This window comes from Monopterus albus, unplaced genomic scaffold, assembly GCF_001952655.1.
Source record: "Monopterus albus unplaced genomic scaffold, M_albus_1.0 scaffold290.1, whole genome shotgun sequence".
NCBI lineage: Eukaryota > Metazoa > Chordata > Actinopteri > Synbranchiformes > Synbranchidae > Monopterus > Monopterus albus.
The window spans coordinates 371171-396483 of NW_018128170.1; the positions used below are offsets into that span (position 1 = coordinate 371171).

At 42.2% G+C, this 25313-nt stretch overlaps 1 protein-coding gene across 3 annotated transcripts in view; it reads right to left on the reverse strand.

Annotated features, from left to right (window-relative positions):
- Positions 1–25313, reverse strand: part of slc8a3 (solute carrier family 8 member 3) — a 98223-nt gene that overhangs the window by 29552 nt on the left and 43358 nt on the right. For 2 of the 3 annotated variants that reach the window (XM_020622918.1, XM_020622917.1), the window contains exon 3: positions 4491–4597. The exons of the other annotated variant lie outside the window; for it this stretch is intronic. In XM_020622918.1, coding sequence (XP_020478574.1) covers positions 4491–4597 — 107 coding nt within the window. The remainder of the gene's footprint in view (positions 1–4490; positions 4598–25313) is intronic. 3 annotated transcript variants of the gene reach the window in all.

Below are 25313 nucleotides of genomic sequence, written 5' to 3' on the forward strand. Positions count from 1 at the left end.
CAATGGTAAGTAATCAGTCTCTGCCCATGGATCTTTTAGCCACATTGATCCTTTACCCCCTGAGGGCCCTGAAGAGAGCACTGAGGTCAGTTGAAAGAACTATTGGGATTACACTCCCATCTATTGAGGACTTGACCCAAAAGTGTTGCCTGTCAAGAGCCACCAGTACGACCAGAGAATCCTCCCAACCTTCCAAACTGTTTCCCCTCTTGCCTTCTGGTGAGAGATGCTGCGGCCTACGGAGCAGTACTGTTAGGTTTACTAAGAGTCTTATCCAACTGCTGTTAGACTTTTAAACACAGTGCGATAACTAATCTCTAAACACATTCACAGATTCATGTGTAATAAACATGCATTTATGTAAATGATCTATGCACTGTGGCATTTTATTTATTGCTATTTTTAGCCTTTTCACTTTTGGTATTTTTATCACGTTTTCAGTTGTGAACCAATGCAACAAAATATTGTTCTCCTGTGTACCTTTTCTTTGGTGTATAGTTAGAACGACAATAAAGGCTCATCTATCTGTCTAGTGTTTGAGTAGAGCAGTCCAATAGAGATGACTGAGAATACCTAAAATATACTGCAGGTTGGGCTCACAGTCTGAATAAAATCTCCACACACCTGGCATCAACACTAATGTGTCTCAGCACTCAAGTTTCCAAAATAAAATCCTGCTCTGTGCTCGACCAACCTGGAAGTGACTGGCTCTGCAGCGCGGCGTTGCAGGAGCAGCAGTAGTGGAGAGGCTCACCTGGCCATGCCACCAGAGGTGCTAATGGTATTGACCACTTCACTGTATGTTAGAGAAAGGCATAGCTGGAGCAGGCAGTAAACAGCTCCAGACTGACAGGTCAGGGTGACTGTCGGCTTGATTGCATTCATTACTCACACACTATCTAGAGTCAGACCTGCCAGCTTGGGCCTTACTCACATCTGCCAGGTGCGGCTATCAACATCCCAGTGTATGAGCAAATCCAGAAACTTTACAATGAATGATGTACTTGCAAAGATCGGAGAGGTAAATGAGATCTATCAAATATTTTCATGTTCCATAATACTGAAATAATACCTGAAGAAACCAGAGTTCAGTGTTTCTGTTGCGAAGTACTATTGGTGGAAATGCTGTGAGGAGAATGGAGCAAGGCTGTTGCATATGAAAAAACCCCAAACAAAACAGACTCTCATAGAATATTCATCAACTCTCCTCCTCCACTCGGGCTTTAATAAGGAGAAAAACAAACCCAATCAACCCCACATCAGCGGTTATGAACAACAATATAATAGTCACATTAGTTATGAAAAGTGAGAAATTATCATATCATTCACATCGCGAAGATCCTGAAGCACCCGTTGTGGCAGCAGGCGAATCTATGTAACCCCTGTGCTAAACACTAGATTGTGTTTTCTCTAATTTCAAATTGAAGAGGTTTCATCAGCACGAATGTATTCATAAAAGATGTTCCTGCATTGGAAATCATACAAAAAAGCTTTTTCATTACCTCCTCATAATATATAGATCAAACATTTATTACCCTTGATCAAACATTCATTACCTCCTGCCTTTAAAAAAAAAGCAAGGCGATGTATCTCGTATTACTCACTGTCGACGCTGTCTGTACTCTTATTAGTGTGCCAGTTGTGTTCTCTTTCTAGTATCAGAACATTTTAATCGGTTTATGTAATAAATACACACAAATATGTCAGAAGGGAAATGGGCGCTGTGTTACACTCCATGATGACAGAGTGAGAAATACAGTGTTAATGAGACAAATTCCAGTGTTTCATATGTAACTAAAGAGAAGACACACGGGGTGAACAGCAGTTTTGATCTCTGCAGACTGAACCTGGCCACTGGCGTGCGTCCTCCTTAGCACCAGCTGTCGTTCCCTATCTCCATCCCTCTCTCTCTTCCTCCACCTCCCGGACACCTGCGCTGTCTGCCACAATCCCGAGTTGCGTCCGCTGCACAGAACTCGACAGTACTGATGCACAAACCTCAATGACTGCAAAAACTAAAGGACACCCCTGAAGAAAGGTGTCTGCACTGTATGTTTTTTTTTTTTCTGTTAACACCTGCAGATGCCGTTTGATTGTTTCCCTTTTTAATTGGATTAAAAGTAATTAGTGGAGAAAGAATGTCCTCACAAGGGAAGAAAATCTATTATAAGAATTCAGAATACATTTAAAGCACCCTGCAAAACCTGATTTCAGGAAGGACTGTCATGGGAATATTGTTTTTAGGCGCAATGGCATTATGAAGAAACTGAGCTGCCTCTCTGAGTGCGATCAAGTTAAAGCATGTTTATTATATTATCGTGTTTAAATTACAGTATATATACCACCTTTATTTGACCAAGTATGTCACAGAACAGAACCGAGGCAGCCATCTGCAGCGCCAACTCAACCAATGGCTCTAACCATTGGGAGCAACTTGGGGGTTCAGTGTCTTGCCCAAAGACACTTTGGCATGTGGACTGCAGGCACTGATATTCAAACCTCTGACCCTCCAGCTGGGAGACGACTGCTCTACCCACTGAATCACAGTCGCCCACAGCTTTAACAAAGCATACAGGAAGTTAGACCTCATCACACAGGGCATTAATATACAGTAGTTAACAGCAAGCCAACTATTCACTCTCTCTCTCTCGTGTGTGCTCTCAAAAAAAAAAAAAAATCAATTTCTGGGATATTGATACGGATCTGTGGGCATCAGGCAGCTGCTGCAAATATGGCTGAGACTTGTGGAACATCCAGGAGAGGTGGGGTGTCTGTTTAAAGTAAGTTTATGACTGGCCCTATCACAGACTACTACCTATATAATGTACACTCTTTATTTTACACTATAGTGCTAAAATGTAGTGGAACAACAACCTGCTGCAAGAACAGAAAACAAAAAGTCAGTGAAACAACTCACTGGCAATTAGAAACTTCCATTTAACGTTTCCTATAATTAGCTAACATTAGCTGCCATCGGACTATGGACAAGACTATGTCATTTTTATATAACTTTTGCTGTGACAGTCTTGTTCTAAAGGATGCTGATATTTGTCACCATAAGATTATTTCTTCTTTCAAAAGTTATACAGTCTCACTATGAGGAAGCTAAGATAAGATCAGAATTTAATTTAGGGTGGAGGAGTTGCTAGGAAATGAATGTGCAGTGATTAATGCAGATGCTAACCAGTATAATAATACCATGTGCATGCATTTATATGCAAGTCCTGTATATTTGCATTTGCTGACATACAATTTTACATTCAGGCATTTGCAAATGCAAAAGTTTAAATTCGTATTTTACTAATATCACAGAGGAGATGTGTGATAGATAGCATGTGTGTGTTTATCTGCATGTGTGTGGGTAAAATCTGTGCCAAGACAGAAAGGGAATAAAAAACAAGACTCATCACAGAGCAGCGGAGGCGTGCTTGGAGTGATGCAGCCGTCACTCATAAAGACCTGCAGAGTAACTGCTCTTCATCATGACTGACTCTGAAATCAGGGAGCCAGCACCACTCAGACAGCGCTGCCAGGCCCAATACCATAAACATAATGAGCTGTAGTGTTTGCAGGCAGCAGCCAAGTGTTAGATTCTGTACCCTGCGCACCAGCTTATGGAGCCTCACCCGTCCCCTGGCCTCGAGCGTGATTAGATAACACTGCGTTAGATAACGGTGCGCGAATCTTAAAAAAACGCCTGTTGGCTTCTCTCAGCAGACATTAGCAACAACGAGCAGGAAACAAGACAACAAACAAATCTTGCTCTGATTTGAATTGTTATATGCCCTATTTTTATATTCACCTTTCTGAAAAAAAAAAAGCCTAAAGACAAGTTTTTTGCATAGAGGAATAAATCTTGCAGATAGTAAAATGGCCTCTGCAAAAAAACACATGCTGTACATGAGCTCAACACGAGCTATTAGAGAAAAAGAGCTTGTTTAGGTTCATGAAGTTAGACTTTCATACAAACTAACAAATAAAACAGTTCTCTGGGTTAGACTGTCTGAGAGCAAAATAATTCAATAATCTCATTTCCCCAGTAGCAATTTGCTTACATTTTTCACCCAAGCAGGCGCATACGCTTAAAAATAGCTCCTAGACTGTGCATTTAGTTAAAACGTGTCTCTACATAATAATGGCTACTTGCTCTGTGGAGATAACTGATAGCAGCTTTTTATGCAGATGATGACGCGTCTGGGGAGATTTGTCATTATGATGACTTTGCAGGCGTTCTGGGTGTAACATGAAAGCATGGCTATGAGACAGAGGGTTCTCTCTGCACTGTGGCTGTGATAGTGGAGGGGGTGATCGGGTGCCAACGCCGTCGAGCAGACACTGCAAAGCCAAAGTTCAGAAAGAAAGTGGACAGAGAAGAGACAAAGAGGCCTGGGGAGACACTGAAGCTACAAACAAAGAAAAGACACTGACAAAGTGTGAGTGTGAGAGACAGAGAAAGAAAGTGATACAATTAAATAGGTTCAGTACTGCACCTTTCTGCAGACTCATGTCTACCATGCGAGGCTCAGCCAGCTCCAGGAAGAAGTTCTTGTTTTTCTCATACTCCTCATCGTCAATAATTTTCACGTGAATAAGTTTGCTGCAAGATGAAGAAGAACGGGAGGAAAAAAGGAAGGGGTGTGAAAGGAAAGGGACAGAGAAGGACAGAAAGGGGAAAGAGGGAGAGAGAAGAGAAAGGTTAATTTGCAATGGAGGGACACAGGAAGTGCACTGTAAGTAGGATTAATAATCAGCATGGAAGAGAGGTTAGAAGGTGAAAGGCCAGCTTGGCCTGGACCAGCCCATCTGTCAGCAGCTGGACTCCAGCGAGCTCACTGGCTGCCTCGGGTGCCATGACAACCACATTTATCACGGGGTCTGATACGGTACAAGTGGAACGGAGGGTGCAAAGCACACCATGGCAGCGCTGATCAAAGAACACAATGAACTGCAAACAGCAGCATGTAATCAATCAGGTTGTAAAATGTGTAAACGGACATTTCACAAGGGCAAAAAGGTGAACAAATGATAAATGAAGGGAACTGTTGCAATCTAAATCGATTTTTATGGCTCAATGTTTCAGTCAGAACACTTTCAATCAGACGGCTGGCTGGACACTGGGAGGACGTCTTCAGGCGCAGACGAAGCAAATAAAAGAGGAGCAGCTTATTGCCAAGTGAGTTGCTTGGGACTGAGGAGAACACCACTTTAATGAAGTCAAATGCCCTGAGGGGTGAGGCTCTCTCTCTGGAAAAGAGCTGCATGTGACATCATCACACAGAAACAGCTCGATAGGGCACCTTAGCCCCAGCGGCGTTCTCCCCACTGATCGCCCTAATTGATCTTTTTAAAGAGTTATTGACAAGTGCAGGCAGTTAAGTGGTCAGTAGATAGCAGATGTCTCTGTGCCTTGTCATATCACACTGGGAACTCCTCAAGGAATAGCTTTGTTGAATTCAACTGGACTCGTGCAAACACCTCATCACACTGCCTGTGCATCATGTGCACATAGAGCTGCCTGAAAACAAACACACAACGCTCAAGACAAGTCATCACACTCACTGCATCCCCTCTCTGAGGCCTCAGAAAACATTTCCAGCATGCGAAGGACAAGCCAACAACAGTCGACAGCAGCACAGCTAACCCTGAAACAAGAACGACATACTTTATTATGCCTGACATCTCATGGGAGGACGCTTTTCCTCTTCATCCAAGCAAAAATACAATTTTTACGCATGTTATTTAGGGAGCTCAGCTAATAAGATAAGTGGCACAGCAGCATTTATTATGGATAGCTGCTGGTGTATCTTATATCAAGTCAAGAAGCAGCTGGTTCCCTGACATCCTGCTGATTTACCTCCGCCACCGTGACTTATAGCGCAGCTTGTGTCAGTCAAAGAACTGACACAAAACAATGCACACACACACAAAAATCTTTCATGCACCCACACATCCAAGGTTATTTAATTTATACACACTCAGGTTGCACACACTATACATATAAATAAAGCCATTAATCTGGGCATCTCCAAAGGAATTTAAATGTATTTCTATAGCTGCTGTAATGCAGCCGATGAATGTGCAGCCCTGGATGTGAATCCTGCTCACCGAGGGGAGAGACTACTATCTAAGATCCTTTTAGCACTCTACACACAGCAGAACAATCAATCTCTTCTTCCCCCTCTCTTCACATCCCGCAGGCAGGGCTTTCCTCAGACTGCTAGGTGAGATATCTGCAGTGCCGCTGCCTGAAAAAGTCTCTTGCTTTTCATCAGGAAATGAGAAAAGGAAGTGCTGGAGTCTGAAGCCATCTTTCCACTGCCACCAGAAACCTCCCCCTACTCAGGCCAGCCGGCCGGCGATCGGTGTGCTCTGCCTGGCCCAGGTACACGGCTGCAGAACAGAGCAGACACCAGCAGCAGGCACAACAGAGCAAATATGGATTTGACAAACATAGCTGTTGGATTGTTTCCTTTTATTCCTTACTAATGTGCTGCCACCTCCTCCTTTGTTGTTAAAGGGGGGGGGTCTCATTCTTCAGCTGAGACACTTCCTGTTGCTCATGTATTCTCTTTGCCAACAGAATGTAGTAACGTAGACGCCTGGGTTGGGAGCACAGTAGCATGCTTTGGGACTTGCTTTTGAGCAGGGCCATAGTACAGTATATCCTGCTTTTCAAGCCAGGCATGGTCCGTTTCTAAAACACCTGAAACATGGGATGGGACGCTTCCTGGTCACAGTGGGTAAGTGGGATCTTGCAAACACGCACACAACACCTGGCTGTAGTAGGGAATGGTGGACTAGCTGACATGCATAAAGGCACAGAGAAACCACAAATACAGCCTCACACAATAATTGTACAGACCATATGCTTAACAACATTAGTTATTTATCTGCTACAGGGCCCAGGGGAAACTCTGAGCAGCTTGAATCCTGTTCTATGTGGAAAATTAAGTAATTAGCTAATTAATGAACTAATTTAAGCAACAAATAAGCAAATAACTTGAACAATATATTAAAACTACATTTAGACACACCCTCTTAACATCTGCAATAATGTTATGATTTTTAGGCCGCTGTGGGGAGATTCAAATTAACGTTAGCATATTTTTGGAGCAGGGTCATTTTTAGCTCTGCTGATGGTCTCCGCTAACTTTTGAGGGAAATAAACTCACTCTTTATTTACTAAACACTCGACTATGCAACACTAGCTAGTCACTCACGTTGTCTATCTGTTGTTTGGAACTGGGCAAACTGAACAAAGAGTGAATCAGTGAGTGTGAATAAAAAGGGTTCTAGGCTGTAAAACCAAAACAATGAACTCAAAGATGCTAAAAGGCTTCATACAGGGGCAACGCAGAGCTGGGTGATCATTACTGTGAGTTTTTCATTAAGAATGCCATCTGTCACATTATACAAAGTAATGGCAGCTAATGTTATATAAACACACTGACGAGAGCAGCTTTGAGACACGGCCACATAACTGTGGACCCACTTTCGGTGAGTTCTGTATGACAACTGATATTTAGTGGTGAAAACTACCAAACAAATGCTCAATCAAATCAATGTAAACTAGCTGACACACAGCTGGAGCCTTGGGTCAGTAGCCTGCTTTGCCTACTAATCCTGCATTGCACTTATCTTAAAGCTAGAGTTGGTGATTCTTTTCAGAAGCATTTTTTTTGTTGTATATTTTGAAATTCTATTTTCATCCTGATGACAATGGATACATTAAATGCACTGACAACATGAAGAAAAAAAATCCATCAACCGTGGCAGCAGTAGGGCTGAAAAAAGCCCAACCGATAATTTTACTCGTCCCAAGCAAAACCACTGGATGTCCTACCTGTCTGGCAACCTTCTTCCTAGTCTTTTAAAAAGCATTTTTTTTGTTGTATATTTTGAAATTCTATTTTCATATCAACCAGAAATAATTAAAAATCTCCTCATGAACCAAGAGTCTCCCACAAGGTGTAGCAGTTGCAGGCAGATGTGCTACTGCTGCTACAGGCCAGGCCTTCCTCTTTAAGACATATGGCCTTATAGGTAATGTTGCTGTTGTTGTGTGACCTGCAGCATGTGCGGTATGAGAGCGAGAAGACCGCGGCATGGAACAGACTCCTTTTACATGAAACCATGGTTGGGGAAAATACCAAAGTAGATAGCTCTAAGTGCATAGATAGGATTGTAATGCAGTTAACTGGGCATTACAGGCCACATGCAGCGTTGGTGTTACCAAGATGGAATAAAGCCTGTGTTTTCAACAGAGTTAGCTGGCCTCTCTCTTCACTTCTCCCCACCGGAAAAGGCCAGACTTCTAAGGCCGGTTGCCAGCGACAAGCCAGGGCTAAAGCAGCTCTTAAAGTAGCAGTAGCATGAAACTTCCACTCAACCCACTCTGCTCCGCCCAGCACTCCCTCTCTCTGCTCCACTATGCTCTTCAACGGTTTCCTACACTCCACCTGCTCTTCAGATATCTGTCATTATGAAATTACAACAGAAGAGAACGCAACAAAACTTACTGATCAACCAGAAATAATTAAAAATCTCCGGAGCTAATATCTGTGCACTGCTGCCAGCGCTGTTCAGTGAGTCTGGGTAACAGGAAGCTTCGACAGCACCTCTCCACGGGTTTTGGAGCAGATTTCTACAACAAAATTGTTTGAGAACTTTACATATTGTAGCTTTAACTTGTGTCTCATTCATGAAGACAAGAAAGTACTAACAGTACTGTCTTCATATGATTTTGACTGTTTCCATCTTCAAAACATGACAGACAGAAATTACACCACATTCTTATTTAGTACAAGACAGAGAGGAGCAGGTTATGTACTGCACTTGTTAACTACAAGTCTGTTTTACGAAGTTGACTCCTTTTCTTTTAACCCTGGACAATATTTACAACCCTGGCTAACTGCACACCTACACACACAGCATGAAGGAAACAACCTGTAGTCACACAATCACTAACACAACCACATGCATGGAGCAACATTTGCATTCGTGTGTGAGAATCATCAGGCTATCCCTGCATCTGTCATCAGCCGCTGTGGAAGCTGCAAAAAGCCACTCTGAACGAAGGGAGCGCATTTGTGTTTGTGTGATAATCAAACACCTGCAGTGCACACAAATACAAATCAGTGTGGCGTTTACAGGAGCTGTTCCGCTGCCTGTGCAGTAGACGGTAGTAATATGAATGGTTTCACTGTGGTGTGTTGACAGGAAAGACACAGAGGGTGCAACAGTGCTCATATAAACACATATATACTGTATGCATGCATATTAACACGTCTCCTCCGCACTCTTTATTTACAGTGCCTTGGCACATTCTCATTTACTGTTGTGCCTGAGCAGCTGTGATACTGGTTCTATCAGAGAGAACGCACACTTTGAGGGGCTGGGGTGAAGCATAAAACAAGGCACCTCTCTGGGGACAAAGAGATCAACAGCAGGAGTTTGTGGAGGAGCAGCAGCTTGAATTTGTCAAGAGCGTTCTTGTGCTATTGTTTTGTCGAAAGTTGTGTCACTTTAGGGTTTTCGTTCTTCAGCCAGACACTACAGACGCACTACAGTGACGAGATGAAATCAGGCTGACAGTTTAAGTGTCAACTGCAAAGCAACGTTTTCCCTCTGGCTGAAAGTTTACAGCCTGATGCACTTCTAATCACACGCAGCGTTACTGCTGGGGGTGTTGTCGGATGCGGGCAGAACTGTGCTCTGATGCACCTGTAACCACACCCAAGGATGATGTCACAGTGTGCAGACACACCCTGGAGTACATCTCCATGCCACTGCAGCAAGGCGAGAGGTTAAACGAGATTTTTAGCTGGTGGTAAGTGGCTTTTAAAGTCACTGGAAAATGTACCAAAGGTTGGGGGGGGCATTCCTCCCTGGAGAAGTTTACCTGAGGACTACTTTTCTCAACCAGATTTTACTGAACTGAAAAGCTTTTTGGTAACAAGCGCTACAGTTTTGTGCTAATGTACTCTACAGAACACCACAGATCAGAACCTGCAGCTCTTAAGGTAAGTTAAATTCTTATTTACAGTCTCCAGTGAATTTCAGCGAGTTAAAGGAATAGTTCCCCCCCCCAAAAAAAGCTTTTCTTCTTAGAGTTCGATGAGTAATTTGATACCACTCTCATGTCTGCACCTTAGGTCCAGAGCTAAAGCCAGGTTTGCATAAGGAGTAGAAGCTGTAAAGCTCACTAAACACGGTGCATCTCTAGTAGTTTGTCAGTTTACACAAACCAAAATGTAAAAATCTATTATAAATAGATTTAGACAGACCCAGGCACATTGTTTCTGCTTGCATCTCCCAGCTCTGGCTTTGTACCTGACATGTAAACACGAGAGTGATATTGCTTATCTCATCTAACTCTACAACAAAGTGAATTAACATATTTCCCAAAATGTCCAAGTACGTCTTTAGGGATGCTATATGTAGCATTTTCTGAAGACCAAGGCCACAAGTGTTGCTTCTTGTCGCAGAGAAGATGATCATCTCTCTGTTCTTCCGGTCTGGTAAGTGTATTTGCTTTGAAGGGTAACATTTATATGGGCCAGTAAATCTCCATTATGAAATTCATGCTAATACAAGGTTGTAAACGTCACTCTTCTATGGCTTAAAACTATCTAAATTTGAGCTATGAATAAATTCAGTAAAGAGAAAGATGTCAGTCTTCTCACCACTGATCTCTTGTTAAAATGAATTACATTAATGTGTCAGAGTTAATGTGATAATTTACTGATGCTAGCATGGATGACATAGTGCCCTTAAGTTGGATATTAGTGTGGCGAGTGCCCCTGGGTAATGACAGGCGATTAGAGAGTTCACACCTCCGCTGCACTGGGCTGCCTGCAGCCAGTGGCCTCTGCCTCCCTAAAGTCCACAGCAGAGGAGGAGGGCAAAGAACGGTGCAAGAAGTGAGACATGAAAGTGGAAGTGGTGCAGGGAGCCAGAGAGAAAGATGGAGAGGCAGATGCACAGCGTCTCTCTTTCTCTGTTCTGTGGCCAAAACCCACACTGCGGTTGAAATTTGCTTTAGCTGCCTGCCTCTTCTCCTTTCCCCCATGCTTCTTCTTCGACAGCAGATTTACTGTTTCGGTCTCCTCTCTGGCTTTCATCCCACAAACACTAAATAATATAGCCACTAGAAGTGTGAAACCACTGTGGTGGAGTAACACTTCAGAGGAGGTGATATGTAATATGTGTGATATCCAGTCTCCACTTCCACTTTTGTCTTGTCTGTTGGTGCAGACTGACCCTCAAATCACTTGGCTTTTACTCTGCAAAGTCTAAAGATTTTCACAAAAACTAAAAAGACTTGAGTGCTCTAGGCTAGAGCAAGAGCAGCATCTAAAAGTGCTGCAATTAAGTATGACCTTTCTATTCTCTCTGTTTGGTCTTCTGTATGAAGCACCTGCTACCCACGACCCGGGCGCTGAGCTTTCTGGTCTGAACCAAACACAACCTTTCCAAATTCCTCTGCCCTCATCTCTTTCCTTAATCTACCGAGTGTTTTTCACTTGCTTTTCACCCTCACGCAAGCCTGCATTTAACCACTGCTAAATCATGTGTTGAGGGGGTGAAGCACGGTTTTTAAACTGCACACATTATTTCCACTTCGCTGCAGCATGGAGGCCTTGATGGTGGCCGGAGTTCAGTTTTGAAAAGTTTAGCAAAAAACATGATCTGCATCTTACTAGAAGTAAACACACCTGAACACAAGAGCATGAAATTGGTTATAGAAGAGAACGTGTGACATCGAAACATCACAAAACAAATAGTGCTTCAGCTTATGGCAACGCCTCTGCTCAAAATCGCAAATAAAGTCAGACCAATAAAGAAGGGAGGACGTCACAGGAAAAAAAAAGGCCGCAGTGCCTCGTGGGAAATCAGAGCCTTAATTAAGCAGGCCTGGTTTCTGTCACCAAGCGAAGGGATTATGGGTCTCGCTAATTATAGTCCTGATTATTGCTTTTCCCTAGCAATCACAGAAAAAAATAAATAAATCAGTAAACACATTTATCAATGATTTCTTGCCAATTTGACGACAAACTACCATCAGATTTAATATTCCACACCCACAGGGGCTGCAGCTTGTGCCCTGGCTTCTCCTCATCTTCATCTCCACACTCTCCACCATCCACTTCTATTTCTTCTCCTTCAGTGAGGCAAACAAATCGAGGCATACTTGAACAAATGACAAAGCTAAAAGTTTTATAAACGAAGAAATCCCTCTTGTAATGGCATCTGAACTGCTGACGTCAGACATAATTACCACACAATCCAAACAAACTTGAGGTGCACAATCACACAAAACTCTCCACTTGGTGACATGCATATTTGCTGGCCAAGCTTGAGCCAGATGCAGCAGCTATGATTACAGGTTGTTTAGGGACAAAGCATGAGAGTTAGTGCAGCGGTGCCAGACGCTGTTTGAATAAGACTTGTCTGTCCAAGTGAGTCCCCTTTGGACACTCAATCCAGAAAGAGAGATGTGAGCAGCATGTTCATTAATTTACCAATATGCAAGATGTGATGTAAATAAATATACCCCATGTTCAGTGAGTGGGGTGGCCTTGTGCCGGAAAAGGCAAAGGCAGTCATCAATCCAGAGGACCCAAAATCAAGCCCCTGATTTGGCAACCATCCTCCCTGCTGAAGTGTCCTTGAGCAGCTTATAAAGGATGCAATCACAGTGGAAGCACTTTTACAAGCAGTGTTTTGTTTTGTTTTTACAGAGATTGATTAGCACACGGCCCTACAATGGACTGGCGACCTGTCCAGGGTATACTCCACCTTCGCCCGATTGCCAGCTGGGATTGGCTCCAGCCCCCCCGTGACCCCGTTTGGGACTGAGCGGTATAGAAGATGAATGAATGAATGATTAGCACATTGTTTGTGTACCTGAAGAGATGCATCAATTGACAATCGCTGTTGTTCTACTGTCCAGTAAGATCAGGCAACAGATGTGGTGAATGTGAAATAATAAAAACGAAAGCGAGCCAGAGAGCTGCTGTTAATGGCGACTCATTAGTAACATGAGTTTACCTGAGCTGCACACATTCACTTCAAGGCTTCACACAGTGATTTAAAAAGAAAAATGCAGGTTTGATTTAGCGTGCACTGCAGATTCCTTGTATCTTTTTGTAATAATTTAGTATTTAGCGATAAGGATTAGAAATTTGATTTGTTGATAGTAAGATTATTACAACCCTTTAGCCTACTGCTTTGTGACAACCTGCTTTTATAAAGTAGCCTAAAACTTCACTGCCATAGAGAAATACACTGCTGTCTTGTTCTGAGTTGTTTTGTAAGTGGCTGCCCATGCAATGATCTGATTAGTTGATGAATTGATTAGTTGTCCCACAAAAGGTTAAGCATCAGCAATTTTGAGAATTGATTAATAATTTAAGCCACTTATCAGGACTAAGGGTCATGGAAGTGGCAGTGAGAGGCTGTGCTTAGGCACAGAGGTGCTCTGGGCTAAGCACTACCACATCTTAGTTTAGTGTATTAGCATGCTAAAATTAGCAAATTGGCAGTAAACACAAATTACTGCTGGACAAATGAATTCTGGCCTGATGATGGTGCTTTGTGACAAAAACAGAAGATTACTAAGGCTATTAGAATTCATTTTCTGGGTGCTATGAATGTCTGAATCAAATTTATGGCAATTTATCATGTGCTTATCAAGACATTTCATCTCAAAAAAAAAAAAAATGTCAGGGAATCACCAGAGTCATTAGTATTCATTGTCAGAGGACAATGAAGGCCTGTACAGAATTTAATCTTTGTCCATTTAATAACTCTGGGAAATTGTAATGAGCATTGCTGACATTTTTTGACATATTGAATAAAAATTAATCTTTAGTTGCACCCGATACAGATCACCCCACTGTGCCTTGGATCTTGGCTTTGGTCTGCCTGTTTCTGGCTTCAAAAAAACCAGTAACAAACCACTGGTTGATGTCATGTTTGCCTCATCCACTTATTTGCCCTCAGTGGCTTCAACAAAACAAAACGGTGTGTTCAAATTTCAGCCTGAACAATCGACCCCTAAACTGCTGCGAGCTCAAGCGATGCTGAGCTGCAGTTGACTCTGGAGGAAGGGTGAGAGGTCACAACAGCAGACTGATCAATAAAGTAATATATGACTTTACAGTTTCAGATAGAGGACATAGCTGGTGGATGGCTCATCTGTATTATAGCAGTGGAAAATACAGTACATACACATGCAGGTGGGAAGGTGAAGCCTCACAGTGAAACGCAAGCTCTTGCAACTGACAGATGTGTAACTCATGATGAGAACTTACATGGAGAACTAAGCCAGGTTTATTAATACCATAGCTAAAAGGAATCCTGGGAAGTCACGAAGCTGGACACGGAGTCAAATTGTCAGGATTCCATGGCAGGGGTGCAGCTGTCCCTCCTCAGCCTTCTCACCTTCTTCAGTGCAGCTTCATTGCCTTACACAACCTGCATCCATCTCCGTGGGAACAGTAAATCTCTCATTTAGCTTACCTAGTCTGTGTTTGACTCAAGAGAGGAGGAGCATGGCTGAATGTGCCCTCAGTGACAAGATACATCACTCAGATCCCTTGGATCTCTCACATCCTCAGATCTAGGACTCAAATGTCTGCTGCACCCAACTCACTCCCATTTGCTGCTCTTGCTCTTACTTGTTGTCATGGATACAAAACCCCTTTCACTAGCCCGGCTCTTTTCAAAATGTGACACATGACACACGACCACTTTCTGCAAAACTTCAACATTTTCCATTCATTTCTATTCATTTGGCAGCACCGAGCTAAACAGCACAATGAAACTGTCCCTGGAGGGAATAAAGAGTTTTAACACCTCTGTCTGCTGACAGACAGTCTATTACTTCATTTGTGTGCTTCTCTGACACCCACACATAAACCTCAGCAGCTGATGCACGCTGCAGGTGGAGGAGGAGATGATCAGTCCTGTCAGATTACACACTGTTACTCCAGCACTGAAACCTATTGTCCAAACATGCCAAAAATACTAGAGAAAGGCCACATATGCCATCTTTGTGCTGCAGCTGTAATTCTTTCCTTTTACAACAGGGACAGCGCCCTCTTAGGGCCGCAGAGGCCTGTCACCACCAATCACCAGTATGTATCCTGCTCTTGGATCAGCAAAACCATTAAGAGTGATCACCGCACCCAATGGTTTGCCTTTTGTCATGATAAATATTTAGCAGCTGATTAGTTGACAGACAAATTATAAGCAATGTTGATATGAAAGTAAATGTTTTTCATTTATCTAATAAAAAAATCCATCTATTCTAGCTTCTCAAATATGACGATTTGCTGCTTCCCCCCTCTTTATATAACACTATTATAAACGGAACCTTTGTGAGTTATGGCCTATTGGTTGACAAAGAATAATTGATGTTGAAAATGAAAAACATTGCAGCTTTATTCTGACCACTAGTAATATTATGGAGCAGCGTTTGCTTGTCTTGTGCCATCACATCCACATACATTCATGCAATATACAACACTTCCATTAATGACAGGTGGCAGGAGTGCGTCACAAAACGCCACAATGTAACAACATGAAGCAGAGAAACAGCAGCCTGCTGTAAACATGGATATAAACAATGTAAAAAGAAAAAAAATCAGGTGTCCAAATGTTTTATGAGGAAAGAACTGCACCTCAAGAACATCCAAAATGTCTTTTGGTGAGAAACACTGTAAACCTAAATGTACCTAAACTGAAAAATGATGCCCCACTTTACAGCTGTAATAATTAGTCCATAATTTGATTGATAGAAAATTATCTACTTTAATAATAGTTTTTAAGAAGAAGAAAAAGCTTTGTTATTTTTTTTATTTGTCATAAATGACATCAATGTGTGTGAGTATCATTATATTTTGGACCACTGGCCAGACAAGCTAAAATGGCAAAACTAAATTAGGGCAGATAGTTTGAGCTGTTTACTGGTAAAAGCAAAGCTATCATTGATCAGTAGATCAATAGCTGCAGCCTTAGCTCACTTGTATGTGATTCCCTAGGTTGAAATCTTGAAACTCGACACCTGATACTTCATGTAAATACGTCCCTTCTGAAATGAAGCAGGTTGAAACATAAAACAACAGTTCTTTTTCAACCAAATAAGAACAGCATAAGAATTCTGGGCAGAAAGTAGAGAAAAAGAGAGCCTTTGAGAAACCAGGAATACTAAAGACATGAGGGACACTGCTGAGAATAAAATGTACTTTCTAGAGAGGCAAGAGACTGTCACTGATCTAAACAGAGAGGCTGGCTATGGGAGGAGAAGTAGAGCTGGTCGGTTTCACTTGTCATGCACCCTCACAACACAGTCTCCATAAAAACATGCTGACTGCCAGTGTTGAAGGAGAAAAAGACAAAAGGAGAAGATGAAAAAAAGGGAAAGGACACTCAAAGGTAAGAGAAAGGATGGGGGAGCATTTGAAAAACAGAGAGCCATGCTCTGTATTTTCTGAGCCAAGAGCAAGGTGAGCTGGCGGGGGGGGGGGGGGGGTGAGTTATATCTTTGTGGATGTCTGGAGTGGGCCCAAAGGTCCTCCTCTACAAGGACACAATGCAATAAAACACTCAGAGATGAAGTGTCTGATAGGGGGAGACAAGGAAGGGAGAGGAGGAAGAGAGGGAAGCAACAGAGAATGCAGTTGGGTGTCCAAAACGAAAGCGAGAGCAGCGCCCTGGTGGGGGCGAAGGAGATGGTTGGGCTGGGGACAAGAAATAGCCTCAGCGCTATTCTGGGTGTCCGACGTGCGTCCGTGACAGCTTTAGAGGGCCGGAGTCAGCCAAGTCGAAATGATCGCAGCCAAATGACAAACGCCATCATATATGACTTAGAACGACGAGCTCCCCTCTGCATCCAGGAACTGTAAAACTGAGAAATGCAGTGCAGATAATAAGCATTACCATTCTTGTCACATAGAGAAACGAGGTAAGCTGTTGACACTCCAGAAATAGAAAGCCGGCTGTTGGGCTCTACTGTAGGTTTCATATGACACCAAGGGCTTTAAAACTCGTGTCTGTGTGCAAATTTTCCCTGTTTCAAACATGCATGTTTGAATCTCTGGTTCCTTTTAAAGTTTCACTGTCTCTGGTTTGTTTCATTTGTAAATATAAAAACAACAGTTTGGTGTTTTATGAGAAGATGTGTGCTGGACTCCAAAATGAGACAGAGCTACACGGTAATTAGTGAGCTTCATATACTACAGTATATTCAATATTTTACCAGTTTATTGTCTCCACATATGGAAGTCGTGTTGTCCTCTCTGTGGCTATTTTATGCTCTACAGGACCTGGGCAGCAGACCAACACACAGCACGTTTCACATGTTAGCCTTTTCTCTGATCTGCTCTGCACATTAGTGTTACTAATACACATTCTCCTGTGATTTCTGCATTTGCAGACAGGAACAGAGAAGGGAGACGGGGGAAAAAGCATCACGTCTCTGTGAATCTCTAATCAAGCAACAGCAAGCACATTTATGAGGCTGAGTGTGTGAGTTGGTATAAATGTTCTTGTGCATGTCACCACTTTTCCAGTTAGGGTGAACAAATCCTTACATAGTGACATTTTTGTATTGCAATACACTGAATCTCGATATATTGTTACATCCCTAGAAATGAATGAGAATGAACGGCCACAATATGGGGTGTAACGATGGACTGCAAACGATTTATTGTGAATCAAAAAAGTGCCAACATGGATAGTGAAACAGAAAAACAGATCCTAGATCAAGAGTCCCATGTAATTTATTCATGTTAATGCAAGAAGGGGCAATAGTCCAGAGTTTACATGACCTGTTGTTGACCCTGACGTTCACCAGGGCCAGCTGACACTAGTTTCCATTCTCACTGTATTATTGTGAGTGTATCAGACCGCGAGCCCTGTATCGTGTATCAGATTTTCACTGGCAGGAAGTTGTGAGAAAATGTGTGTGCATGTGTGTTTTCCAGCCAGCTTCTCTGACATTCAGTGGAAACACAGACATGCACATTAACATGCAAACATGTAAAAACATACCATCAAATTATGAACACTATTTACAGCCTGGGGTCCCATGCACACAGTGCTCCATGCTCCACAGTGCAAATAGATATCACGCCTATAGCAAGGATTTTACAGTGCGGTTCTTTACAGTACATCATAGTTTGTTAACCTTGGGGCTGGCAACCAATGTAGCGTCAACAGATGTTAAAATGGGTTGCCTGATAAATTCCTAATTATACAGAAATGACTGTGTAAAGTCTTCCAGTGGCCCCTGGGCTGCATAGAACAGCCATAAACACCACATGGTTTGCCACTGAGTACTTCTTTTCCCCATCACATTAAAACATATAGTCTACAGGCTCAACCTAAACATTTTCCTCAGGAATGTTCTGGCCTCAGCACAGGCTGTGAACTCCAGCCTTACATTAATTTACACCCCCCATTTAACCTATAGAGCTGTGTGGTGAGCAGGTGTAAGAATGGGTAGAGTTAGATGCAAATGCAGATACTGTATGTGTATGCAAAAAGTTAAAGATGGGTTTTAAGTATGCAGGTAACTGAGGGAAATCTGCGCACTAATTAACATTACTTGGGAATTATGATCCAGCTGCTGACAAAAGGTTTCACCTCTGATGAACACTGTCACTTTAGAGTTTTCAGTTCCCTTCACACATTTGCTACACATCTGACAGCTCCCTGGACACATTACACCATTTTTAATGCAGTGAAGTTGTGCTTGCACACGTTGGGAAAAGAAATGTGCCTGCATGGTGTAATGTGAGCTCTCATACACACAGCATCGATGAAAATTGGGGTGGTGGAGTAACAGGGGAGGAGAGCGTCAAGAGGAGCCATGAGAGAGGGATGATTGAACATGTAAGGGAGGAACTCGTCTCCATCACAGTCTGTCTTCTGGTCTCTGATGAGATTACTGGATGACTCCTCCCCACCTCCCCCCTGGCCTTCCACTGTGTTGTTTTAAAGAGATTAACCACACCCGTTGTCTCGGCCAATAATGATGGGATAAAAGGACCACTGCCTCACAGAGAAAGCCAAAATGCTCAGCGCTAATGCCATCCCATGGAATATGTTGCCATTATCCGTCCTCCTGAATCCTCATTATCATTGGTTAACAGCAAAGGAGATCGGATTGGACACTGGAGTCCACTAAGCACAGACCAGGGCTGTGGATATTATCTGGTACATTACCTCTTTAAAAAAAAAAAGAAGGCCTGTGCAGATTATCAGAACATCATCTGCAGTACAGACCACAGTGCTACCTGTAAAGCCCACAGAAACCAAAGCTAATTAAAAATAATGAGCTGCATGGGCTGATAAGCTGATATCAGGAAACTTCATCACATCTGATCATAATTCCATGTCAATTCAGGAACGCTTCAGTTCACCACTGTGGTACAACAGCCTCCGGACAAAACAATTACCTGAGCAGAAACATTAGGTGTAATATCATATTAAAAATAAATAAATGTCAGCACCTATACCCCCAGACTGGTTTATTTAGGGGACTTACGCCTGACTAGGATGTAAAATTTCTTATAGATAATTTTTTTAGTTGTAAAAGGTGTCAGGGGGTGTGTTTTAATAAAGCAGGATTATATGAAAAATCTGATGGATTACAGGTTTATTTGTGATGGATCCCAAGAAAATGTCTTAAAGTTGTATCCCATACTGTACAGGCAACAACTCAAGTCAGTGTCTATATTCAATTTATAGTATGTGTTCAAACTGCAAAACATGCTTATGAACAACCAGATATATTGACTTATGTTCTGTTAGGCTATCTTATTTATAAAAAACATGAAGTCGCTGGTGTATGAGTCCACATGATGTATTTCGCTAGACAAAATGATACATATTGTGATGTTTTTGTATCACGATATAGCGAATTTCAATGTATTGTCCAATCCCCATTATTAGGTAAAACACAAACTTTCAAAAATAGTTTATTAAAAGATGAATGTCTTTTTTTAAATTAGTTATGTTGTAAATGTTTGAATGGGTGAATGAAATGGAAACAAAAGAAAGATACCCTTTTTTGAAATGGGTGATGAACTTTGTAGTTTTTTTCTATTTTAGTCTTAACTGCAGTTGGCAAATAAGTTGTTTTGCTCTCAGTCGGCCATCTCTTATTTAGAAAAATTAGGACGTTATTTAAAGAAATAATTCAACATTCTGGGTTACAGAATGTAACTCCCTAGAAACCACAAATTGTCATTTTTACAGTCTGGTTTGTGTACAGGTCAAACAAAAACAAAGTGTTAATTAGTGAGATTTAGAGGTCCTGGGAGGTGGATTTTGTCTTGGGGATGCCAGGCTAGCTGATCCTGAACTTAATGAGCTAGGCTATGTGATACAGGAGACATGAGAGCAGTACTGGTCTTTTTTCATAAATATTACAAGATCTTCCTGCTCCTAAGTCTAATGTTGATATTACTGGTGTCTAGTGCCTAGTAACATTGTGAATAACAATTACATACAGTAAGTTGCAGTCACTTTCAGGTCTTAGTGCTGCCAGCTTGTCTCTCTGGGCCATCAGGAAGTAATATACCCTGAACATGAAGTTTCTAGGTGGCAACAACTAAATTTAGGACCTGGTTGACCCAGCTGAATGGCAGATATAATTTGTGAATTTCTAAAGGATCGCCCCGGTGCTCCTGGAAAAAAACTCCTGACGTCACAACGTGCAATGTGCTGCTTATTGTTTCGGTTACAGTGGTGGAAGGTTGCTCTTTCCTACATGAACGTATTCTCATGGTACTAGAGCAGTCTCCTGCCATCAGGCAAACTGAAGCGAACATTAAGTTTTGCAAATACTCTCTGACCTAGGTCTGACTCTGTTTCATATTCATCACCCTCCCCTACTATTTGAGCTAATACCTCTTCACAGTACTGTGTGTGTGTTCTCCCTTCCTCTCTTGGTCATACTGTTTCTTCTCTGCCCACCCTGTGCGACCGTGCAACTCAGCCTAAACAATATGGTGCTGCCTCCTGCAGCTATTGTTCCTCCTCTCCCCTCCTCTCCTCCATGTCCCCCCCTACTCTGTTTGTCTGAACATGGTATGTCAGCGCCTAGGGAAAGCGGAACGATGGATACCTTAACAAGGATTGCCAGGGACAATCATGGGGGTTATAGCCTGCCCCGTCCAGCTCCTCCTTTTCCATCCGTCCTCTGTCTCATTTTCCCTCCACACACTCTCTTTATGGATATCCTCTACTCTCCTTCATATCTGTTTCTCTCCAGGCCACCCTTGTGCTCATCACATCCCCTACTTCAGCAAATGCTTCTGCTTTCATTTACTTTATTTTCCTGTCCACCCCCTGTTGGTGACATTATTTTTAGACACACTTGGTGGCGTGTAGCAATGCTTGTGTATGTGAGTTTCGGGATGCTGACCCGATTCCCAAGTCATCCACATCTCCCTCAAGAGTGGACCCCGACAGGGAAGCAACCCCTGTTCACAGCTCCCTAGGTATACTGGCCGGGCCAAAGGAGGGGGAAGGAGGAGAGGAGGAGGGGTCAGGAGGAGAAGAGGAAGTAGGTGTCCTCCAGCCTCCCCAGCCCCCTACAGTGAAACCTGCCAATCATGGAGATGGCTCATTCAGTGTCAACAAGAGGTCCGTGTAGATTTGGGTTTATTCCTCAGTGCATCCGCTGCTGTGGCCAAAGTTACTGGCCTCATAAGACAAAAACATGAGTACATTTTCAGGACTAAAATGACTGCAGACAAAGAATGTCATGATATACTGTACACAGGGCTGCCTCTATACTGCTCCTGAAAAACAAAGTGTGTGGAATAATTTAGCATCATAAATCACAGTGAAAGCCAATAGTGAACCTACTGTACAGTGCCAATATTTTTAGCTATGATAGCAGCAAACCTTAATAGCATCAGAATAATGGCATCAGTCATTTATGAAAATGACCAGCTGTTTCTGTGACCACTCTGTCTTGACCTCTCATCTCTTCTCCTGCAGTGTTATCTGACCAAACCACTCTTTACTCAGCCACCAGCTGTTCACACATGCAAACCTCCTCCTTCCCTTCCAGTGTGCCAAGGACGGACGGAGACTGTCTGTACGGTATATCCGTCTGCAACAGCCACTTGGATTCTCTGCTCTTCGCTTGCACACAGCCCTCATTCATTCAGTCTGAGCCAACTCCACAGGCAGACATCATTAGTTAGTTAGCATTAGACTCTGTCTCTGCGCAGGAAGGCCGCCAGACACAAACTGATGCAAATCAACAAAAACAAGGATGACATGTGACAAGGAAAGAAAGAAATGACATAGGAATATGGCAGGCAAAAAGTGGCCCATGGGGGAAGAGTTGGTGGATGTTTTAAATGAGTGTCATCTGATCAGAATGGAGAATTTGTCCTTCAACGCTGTGGACACAACAGCTCTATAGATACTGAAAAAACTCAAACACTTTAATGCATTCAGTGAACAATCCTTCCCAAGAGACTGCATTTTATGAGTATGATGAAATCAAACTCACAGTGGCAGCATTGTTATTATACACTACACAGTGAGATACAGAATACCACTGATATAACAACACTATTAGAAGAAAACTAGTTTCATTGCTTCTTTCTATGTGTGACTGAGAATGTATTTGTAGAGCTGATACTGGTGTGGCTGTTACAGGGCATCCTAAAGAAGGTAAATACTCTATACCTTGGCTCAAGACACCAGAACGTCAACAGAGATGCCCACAGGAAGTTTGCTAATTGAAATCAAGGTTAAAATTAGTTTGATTCAGAGTAAAAACTGACGGTGTAATGAGTATTATGTAGAAAAATATAATCAAGCATAGTCAAAGCATCTGAGGGCTAAAAAATAAAATGTATATCAAATGAGAAAGCTTTTTTAAAAATTCAAAACCCTCCTTTAATGGTGCAGCCCTGCTAACCTCCAGGACACCTTTTCAGTATATTTACATTTGTCAGGCCTTATTATAAATTATTATTTTGGTGAGGTTATAGTGGATATGTTGGGCATTTTAAATATTCTAGAAAAGTATAGAGATCAGAAGTCACATCGCCACCTCTGGTTAGCCTCCACTTCACCAGCTTCAGTGACTCTATGCAGCTCTGATCTTTTCATCGTTCACTGTAAGAACACTAAACTTGTTCTTTTGGATTTTTTCCCATATTTTAAACAAGCCACCGACCACTACATTTACTAGTGAAAGCTGAAGCCTTTGTGGTTTTCACAAGGTTAATTAACAATTTTTTTTTTAGTATCAGAAGAACTACAGTTCCTGTGACTGCTCAACAACATGTCGGCACACATATTATATAGGTCACTGTTATTTACTAGACTCTTCCGGACTTCGGCGGTCCAAGTAGCACAACGCTAACTGTGTTTCTGATATTAGTCTCACCTCTCCCAACTTTTTAAGTTGTAAAAATGTAAGATGTGTAATAGATACAGCATCTCTCGACTCCAAACCTCAGTTCAGTTCTCCTACCAGTTAATTGGCATCAGCTGGTGACATTTCAGCCACAACTGGCTCTAGCATCTGGGAAATGGTGTAAAACAAACTATGTAAAACAAACGTTAGGTTAATGTCGATAATACGTCGTTTTAAGGAAATAAATTATAGTGTAAGCAAACATAATGAAACTCACAACAAACGGCTGGATTTTTAGTTAATAGCCAGATTAGAATCTTAATGGGATTTTGAATGGGGGTTTTCTTTCTTCTGGAATACAACCCATAAGTTCAGGTTTCACTTCTGCTCTCTATAACTCTCTTATCCATGAATCGCCCAAAGCATCCATATGCTTGGTTGTCAGGTGTGAGAAGTGTGCTCTGTCTTTGACCTGGCTCGACCTCCTCGCTCTCTAATTCCCGGCTCAGTGCACACAATGCTGCACATACACAACTCCATTCATACACTGAAGCAACCCTAATAGTTTGTGTGTGTGTGTATACAGTGTGCACACACACACACACACACACAGTGCATTTCTCATTGTCAATATTCAAGTCAACTTGTTTCAGCCTGAGAAAGCAATGGCAAAAATGTTCGGGCATAAATCATTAATATAACCGAAGGGATATGCATGGGCATTCATCGGGAGCCTCCCTCTCACAGCTGAACAAATGCAACTGCCCATATGGCCACGATGTGAGCAATACACCATGACCACATGGACACTAGCCCTCTTATCTCTGGCCTCAGTGAAACCAGCAGCTGTCAGTAGCACCTTTATGAAATCTGGATGGAATACTGGGTATAGATCTGGGTGGAAAACAAGTAATTCTGGGTGTGCACATTGTCAGATACATCCACTTAATGCCACAGTTTACGATGCAAATTGTGCACCAGCATCTCATCTTTTATTGCTCTCGGACTCATCCCCTTTATGACTCCTGTTTAAGGCTAAGGAGGTCTATGTGTAAGGAAAGGATTCATCTACATTCAAAGGAAGACAATCCTAAAATAACCTTGTTTTAACTCCCGTTTTTCTCCCAGTATGCAACAGTTAATTCCCCTCATCACAGTTCCCGTCACTGCCAAATCCCATGTTTGGCCTGAGGGGGCTGAAGAGAGCCGCGTGTATCTGTCGCACCAGCTGCTTCTTTTCATGCAACAGTGAGAAGCTTTTACTAGGAGGATGTGACAGGCTGCAGAGGGTAATGCTAGCCCAGCATCCTCTGTAGGGGCAACCTGACCAACCAGTAAAAGCTGGTAGTGAACCAACATGTGATGTGATCCTTCACTGGCTTCCCACCAGCGAACACCTGCCAGTGGTTCTACAAACCTGCTCCACTCGGGTGTCATCAAATATGGATCGTGCACTTTGCAACTCTAAACTTGCTTTGTCATTTTCTTATTATTTTGTCCACATGAATACAAATGATGATGACATCATGTTAAGTAAAACGTTATTCCCAGAACAGTTAAAATTAAGACTTAGACAAAGCATATGAGCAATTTTTAAATATATTCATGAAAGTATATGACAGGAACTGTCCTCATAAGCAGTATAAAAACAAGAGGAATTACAGTGGGAAACCGTGGATGAGTAAGGGATTACAGAATGCATGTAAAAAGAAGAATGTGTTATATAAAGAATTCATAATGGACAGATCCAAGCAGACGGAAGAAAAATATAAGTTATATAAGAACAAATTAATTGCGTTATTGAGGATATGTAAGAAACAATATTACTCTAAAGTATTAGAGGATAATAAAAATAACATGAGAGGTACTTGGAATATATTAAATAAATTGATTAGAAACAGTTCCAGCA